Source organism: Myotis davidii, unplaced genomic scaffold (assembly GCF_000327345.1).
Source record: "Myotis davidii unplaced genomic scaffold, ASM32734v1 scaffold1947, whole genome shotgun sequence".
Taxonomy (NCBI): domain Eukaryota; kingdom Metazoa; phylum Chordata; class Mammalia; order Chiroptera; family Vespertilionidae; genus Myotis; species Myotis davidii.
Window position 1 is genome coordinate 130091 of NW_006297822.1, and position 7834 is coordinate 137924.

At 41.0% G+C, this 7834-nt stretch overlaps 1 protein-coding gene across 1 annotated transcript in view; it reads left to right on the top strand.

Annotated features, from left to right (window-relative positions):
* The first annotated feature begins 615 nt into the window (after positions 1 to 615).
* Positions 616 to 7834, top strand: part of CPB2 (carboxypeptidase B2) — a 60785-nt gene continuing 53566 nt past the window's right edge. The window contains 1 exon segment of the mRNA XM_015570437.1: positions 616 to 801. Within this exon segment, the coding sequence (XP_015425923.1) occupies positions 730 to 801 (72 nt within the window). The 5' untranslated portion in view covers positions 616 to 729.

A 7834-nucleotide genomic window follows, 5' to 3' on the forward strand; every position in this document is an offset into this window, starting at 1 on the left:
TTATGACTGGTTCTTTTATGGTTTTTATGTCTTTTTTTTTTTTTTTTTTTTTTTCTTACCCACAGATATACTGTCTCTTTGTTAAATTTCTCACTAAGTTCCTTCAGCATCCTTACAACCAGTGTTTTGAACTCTATCAGGTAGATTGCTGGCCTTCTTTTTATTTAGTACTTTTTCTGGAGTTTTGTCCTGTTCTTTTATTTAGGACATTTCTTTGTCTCCTCTGTATTTGCTTCTATGTATTAGACAGATCTGCTACATCTCCCAATCTCGTCAGGATGGCCTTATGTAGTAGGCGACCTGTGTGTCTCATTGGCACAGTCTCCCTGATCATCTGAGCTGGGTCCCTTGTGTGGGTTGTGTGTGCCTTCCTGTAGTAATTGAGCCTTGATTGCTGTTGGCACATTAGTGGGTAGAGTTGACTCTCAGGCTAGCTGGCTGTGGCTCTCCAATAAGTCCAACATGTTCTTATGTTCCTGCTACATTACTACCCATTTATTCTTGGCCTCATCTTCCCTGAGAAGTTAAATATTTTCTAGATAGTCTCAACTAAGAACAACAACTCTCATCATACTTCCTTTTTGAGAGTGGAAATGCAAGTTGATTGATTACAGAAATGGGAGGAAACAGCATTATATTTTAACCAGTGTGTAAAGAAGGCTCTTATGTAACCAGTTATCAGGGCCCTTTTCTTCAGAGAAATTTGTTTTTCTGCAAAGAACTGTTGGGATGAAGTTTTATAGCTTTGGAGCCCTGGTAGCCACTGTCCTCGTTTTTGAACAACATGTCTTCGCATGTCAAGGTAACCTAATGGAATCCTAGGGGGTGGTTGGCCATTTTCCCACTTGCATACCCCATAGAATGTGGTAAGTGCACTGGAATGGGGAGCAATTGTTAAAGTTTGAAGGTCAGCTCTTTCTGAAACTTTCCATACTGCCCTTACAGATATTAAATTTCAAGAAAAAGATCTCACTAGATCTAGGGCCTGTCTTTTTTCTTATCTAGTTCCAGTTTTATTATCAGGATTATATGTATATCTGGATTATATGTACATTCAGTGTGTATGGAGATTAAAGAAAAATAAACACTTACAAAAAGTAGTTTTTACACCCTAACACATATAAAATACATTAACTATAGGTAATTTATTTTATTCTTGTACATGAAACATAAAAGGGAGAACAAGGTCAAGGTATCAAATAGGAGGTTAGGTTGTGCATGAGTATTCAAGCATGGAATATAAACGGAAGAATAGTTGTGTTAAAAAAAACAGCTACATGTATATATCTAATTCTTATTTTGCTTAGTAGAGTGATTCCTTTAGGGTTTTCTACTATAATTCACTTTGAAGAACACAAATGAACACATGCTCTGGCATATATAATATGAGGTGAAAGTAGTTCGTGGCTATGTGTAACATTGTAATGTATTCACTAGCTAATATTGAGGGTTTTTATTGATGTTGTTTTCTTTGGAATTATTTTATTCTTTGTTTTGCTTCTATGATCCTTTTCTTCTCCAATTTCTGCTGAAACGGATTCCTCTCCCCATGTTAGTGATTGGCAAAGAGAGAGAGACAGAGAAAATTATACCAGAAAAAAAATTGCATTATAAAGAGCATTTAAGATAATAGAATTTTACTGGTAAGCCTGAAGCTGTGTTTGCACATCATCACTGAACTAACTAGAGTTGGTTGATTCTTTTTTGCTCAATATGATTGTCAATTGTCAAGCACAAACTTCACCACTGAATAATTACTGTTATTGAGGTGACACAAGAGTCAAATTGCTAGAAAAATCAGTGATTTATGTCTCCATATTTGATCAATAACTCGGATGACTATGATTTCTAAGGTCCTTGCCAGTTCTAATATCCCATAAATTGGTGATTGGCTTTAATTAAGGGTAAGGGAGAGGGAACGAGGAAAACTGATACAACATGTCCAATCTGGTACTGTAGACAGTGACACTCACTGACAGAGAGTGGGAAGAGATAATGCATGGTTATTTAGCACCCATGTTATCCCATTCATCAGTCTATGCACTTAGAAGTGTGACCTCTTCAGATGTCTGCAATCCTACACTCTAGGAATCTCTGTTGACATTTTACCAAGGAGAAACCCGAGCCTCAGGAAGGAAAAACCATGTGCCCCAAATCAAATAATAAATGTAGAGTTTGGATTCAAACCCACTTTATCCTCATTTCCATTGTGCTCATTGCACACCATTGCCTCTAAAAAAAAAATCTAGAAAATATGAAAAGAACCAATTTGAAGGGATATCAGATTTGCAAGTCTGTGGAGAATACAGTCAGTCTGGAATGCAGGGTAGAGAGAGACCGGAGCTGGAGGTCCAGTCAGCTGGTCCTCACCTATGGCAGGTCTAAAAGTGGCCTCAGTGCCTGCTTCAGAGAAAGCCCGGTGGGTACAGGGTTTTGTGTACTCTTCTATAGGGAACTATAGGATCACATAGTCAACCAAACTCTTTGAGAAGATAACCCTTGGCAAGATATACTAAAAGCTTTATCATGTGCCTTCAGAATGGATACGCATATAACAGTGTGCTGAGACTAAATGTTATGCAAAGAAAATAGACAGAAAGGAAGAAGTAGTGAAGAAATAAATAAGAAAACTCCTTCATGCATGACTTTTCTTACTATTTTTTGCTTCAACATATACTTTGAAGTCTGACTGAGATCTGTGCTCTCAAAGAGAGAAATGAGACAATGACTATATTTTAACCAAATAATATAAAAAATATTTAATACTTTGTGTCGATGGTGATGGTCTCTGTGTGTTGGGGGAGGGGAAACTGCAGTTGTGTGAGCAGAAGCATATCTGATTTCTAAGTCCCATATCGCCACTGGAAAAAAATACAAACTCTTCTTTCTGGGAGAAAAAAATTTTTTTTTGTACCAATCAATTCTGTGTGCTGTTTTTCCAGGAATAGCCAATCACTGAAGCTAAAAGAGAAATCTAATTTCATTCATGGTGACAGACTTTGATGAATTATTTCTGAGGGAAGAATATAATTTCTTCTTGGACTAGCTAATGATGTGGTTTTTTCTAACTAAAGTGGTTCTTTGTTATTGTTTTCTTGTCATAATCATTTTCCTAATAACGTTTTGTATTCAGGCAATCTCTTAGTGGCAGATTTGTAGTTGTATTGAGATAACTCTCATCAGTGAAATGCCCTGAAAGACAAAAAAAAAAGTTTTAAAGGCATAAATACCATCTGCCTAGGAGAAAGGCAACAACAACAAAGAAGTCTCCATAGTCACTTGCTTTTAAAGGCCAAACACAATAAAGGGTACAGCTAAAATACTGGCAAGTATCTGGTAAACAACCAATAATTGCATTGTGCTATGATTACCTAAGTATAGCCTGTCAGGTGAGGCTATTTATTTAGAATCAGAAAGTAGGGAGCAGGGAGAGGAGGAATTAGAAAGGGGGATCCATGATAGTGGTGAAGTAGGTGGACGGAACACTCACCTCTTCCCAGGACCAAACTGGAATTACAAGTAAATTATAGACCAATCATCCTGAATAACCAACTGTAGACTAGCTGAAAAGATTGTGTGTGTGCGTGTGTGTGTGTGTGTGTGTGTGTGTGTGTGTGTGTGTTTGAAAGGGAGAGAGAGGAAGGGGGAGAAAGAAAGATAAACATCAATTTGTTGTTCCACTTATTTACGCATTCATTGGTTGATTCTTGTATTTGCCGTTAACAGGGATCAAACCCGCAACCTTAGCATATCAGGACAGCACTTAAACCAACTGAGTTACCTGGTGAGGGCCTGGAGAGAATTCTTATAACCAGGGATTTACAGAGAAAGCCACATCTAGACTTGTAGAAAGGGTAGCGATGAGAAAAGGGCTGGCCCTGCTCCCATGGGCAGTTGAGGTTCTGGAGGGATATCTCAGCTGTGGGGAGGGTTCCCCTGAGAGGTGTGGGGTCTCAAACCCAAGGTGGGCTCCCCAGCCCAGAGCACCAGAGCCAGAAAGAAGCACCCACATAACATTTGGCTGTAAAAATCAGCAGGGTTTCTGTCCACCAGGGAGAGACAAGAGTCCACTAAAGACACAGGCAATCTCTTAAAGGGCCAACATACAAAATTTTTTCACTCACCCTGGGCTCCAGCAGAGGAAGGGCAGAATTGACTAGAGTTGTATGGGCAGAGACTGGGGTTTGTGGCTCTGGGGAGAGAGCTGAAGGGACAGCTGCCAGGACCCTTGTGCTGAGTCCCTCTCCCTTATCATAGATGCCATCTTTCTTGGGTGGAACACTCCCCTACAAAGGCCATCAGCCTGGGGGAAAGCAATAGCTCCACCCTCTGGACTCACTCTCACCCCACCCTACAGATCTTATGCTCTACTGAGGAGTCAGCTGCCTTGGATGAGGTGTAGAGGTTTGGGCAAACTCAAGGGGTATCAGTGCTGAGTTGTGTGGTATTGGGACAGGAGCCATTTCCTCCACTTTCCTGTGAACCTGACTAGCATTTCTCCTCATGGGTGATCTGATAGACCCACCCTCTGGGCTCCTAGCAGACCCATTTACCCAACTTCTGGTGGCTCCACCCTGCTGATGGCTGGGCAAAATCTGGGACAGACTGAGTTGTATGGGTCTCTGGTGAGGAACACAACCCCCACTTTCTCTGAAGCCTGACCAGCACCTCCCCTTCATGGGAGATTCACTAGGCTCATCCTCCCAACTCCTGGAGGCCCCACACTGCTGAGCTTGAGCTCCTCTCGGCAGAATCTGAGACAGACTGAGTAGAGCGTCTCTAAGACAAGGACCTTTATTCCCTTGCAAGCCCAACCAGAGCAGAGCCCTGCCTTCACATCACCAAATCTTGGTCTTTTGGGGCCTGAAAACTGCTAGCCTCACTCTGATGACTCCCTGAGACCCCACCCCAACACAAAGGTGTGAGAGCATCCAGCAGGTGGCAGCTAGACTTGGTATACCTGGGACATTTGCTGAGTGGCCTTAGTCCAGAACTGAAACTGAATTTGAATCTCTTTCAGTCTGGTGAACACTACTCACCCCTACCTGGCGACTCACTGTGAAATACCTCAGGCAACTCAAGTACCACCAGAGGCTCTTTCAGTGACTGAGACTAACAGACAGCTGGCAGGCAAAGGCAGATATCGGGGGACCTTGGGATTTTTGCTGACCTGACCCTGGGTCCAGTGCTAGTAAAAAAACAGTCTCGGTGCACAGCTTGGTCCTTTCTGAGAGCACCCAGGCCCAGCAGAGGCCACCACAAACTGGAAAACTTGTAGCTCCAAACAAGTTGCTGGGGGCCTGTCACAGACAGCATCTGACTGTGGCAGGCACCAGAGTTCCCCCCAAGGGCCAGAATCCACACACTACTGGCCAGCTTCAGACAACATCAGAACAGTATCCAGTAAGCTTCACAAGCTGTATATCCAATTGGAGATCTTGACAAGCACCAAAAACTGCAGAGCTGAATTCCGCTTTGTGTGGTCAGCACCTACACAGCAGCATGGATGCTGTGATTGGGGTTGAGAGCCACAGTCAGCATGAAGGTCAATTTGACACATGAATGGGTCAATAGCAATGAGACTCAATCACAATAGGAGGGCCCAAATAATCCACACAAGGCACATTCCTGGAGCACCCAGCTCAGGAGATCAAGGAGACTGCACCACTGGACCTCAAATGACACCACATAAGGCTACCACACAAAGGCTGGGAGTCAGATCAGATCTACCTATTACATAGAAACAAAAAGGCAGTCAAAATGGAGAGACAAAGAAATATAACCCAAATGAAAGAAGAGGAGAAAGCTCCAGAGGAAAAATAAATAAATAAATAAATGAAATGAAATGAAATGAAGGCAAGCAATTTATCAAATATAGAAATCAAAGTGATAATGATACTCAACAGCATGAAAAAGAACACAGAAACCATATAGAAAAGACCAGTCACAAATCAAGAACACAATATCTAAAATAAAGAATACACTGGAAGAAATAAGCTATAGGTTGGATGTAGCAGATGATCAAGTCAGCAATTTGGAACACAAATAAGAAATAAACATCCAATCAGAGCTGCAAAAAGAAAAAAATATTAAATTAGGATAGTTTAAGGGACCTTTGGGACAACATGAAGCATAACAACATCTGCATCAAAGGGGTACAAGGAGAAGAGAGAGAGCATGGGATTGAGAATGACCAAAAACTTCCCTGACCTGGTGAAGGAAAAAGACACACAAGTCCAGGAAGTACAAGGATTCCCAAACAAGATGAACCCAAAGAGCACTACATCAAAACATCATAATTAAAATGGTACAGGTTAAAGACAAAGAGAGAATCTTAAAAGCATCAAGAGAAAGACAGTTAGTTACCTACAAGGAAGCCCCCATAAGACTGTCAGTTGATTTCTCAACAGAAACATTTCAAGCTAGAAGAGGGGCATATAGGAGGCAGCTGATCAATGATTCTCTCTCATCATTAATTTCTCTCTCTCTCTATCTCTCTCTCTCCCTCTTCTTTCCTCTCTGAAATCAATAAAAAAATTTTAAACAATAACATAAAATATAATTGAAACCAAGAGCTTATTCTTTGGAAATATAAACAAGATTGATAAACCTTTAACCAGACTCATCAAGTAAAAAAAGGGGGGGGAGGACTAAATAAATAAAATCAGAAATCAAAGAGAAGAAGTAACAATTGACACCAAAGCAATACAAAGGATTATAATAAAATATTATACATAACCATATACCAACAAATTGTGCAATCTGAATGAAATGAATAAATTCCTAGAAACATACAATTTTCCAAACTGAATCAGGAATAATCAGAGAATCTGATAGACAGATTACAACTAGTGAAATTGGAGCAGTAATCAGAAAACTCCCAACAAACAAAAGTCCTGGACCAGATGGCTTCACAAGTAAATTTTACTAAACATTCAAAGAACTAGCACCTATCCTTCCCAGATACCCATCCAGGGCAGCACACATGGCATCTACAATATAGTCACACCTTGTGCTACTCAGATCAATCTGCTTCATAAAATACGCTTTTGGATTCTGGTTGGTCTCTTTTCCAGAAAGAAACATAGAAGAGAAACATTAGTGGAATTAACTACAGTCCTTACAGCTACAGCAAGTCTTGAGAGACTAACCAATACCCATCATCCCCCTTTTCTACCATCCATTCTGTTTTCTCATTGTCAGTACCTATCCTGGTATAGGTGGCCTACCTGGTGAGGTAACACAGGCCTGCAGCATCAAGGGTTTGAGGCCCCAATCACAATGCCCTCTTGGGCCATGGCTGCTGCATTTGTCAACATATAAAGAAATTGGGCAAGAGAATATCACAGAATGTCTAAGTTTATTATCTGAAAGCCAATCATATTCTTGCCTGCCACCTTCACTGTGTGAATGCAGCCCTCAATATCCTCAGTCAGCCAGGCTTCCTGTGGTTCTGGGTGAAGTCCGTATTGTTTCTCTGAGGTATTAATCAATTGTTGTGTGCGGCGTTAATTTCCCGGTGTTTATCTCTGCCGCCATCTTAGTTTCTCCGATATCTTTGTCGCCAATCATATTCTTGCCTGCCACCTTCACTGTGTGAATGCAGCCCTCAATATCCTCCTGATGACCAAGGTCAATTGCCCCTTCCAGCAAGGTAACTCCTCTCCTTTCTGATCATCTCTTGGCACACAGAGACAGAAATATTGTGTAACAGCAAGAACTTGCAGTTTAATAGAACTTTATATGTCTTGTGGAAAGATTGGAAAGATTTTTCCTCTGGGAACCAGGACTTTTAAACTTACAGAACCCATATTTGTAAATTGAAAGTAAAATT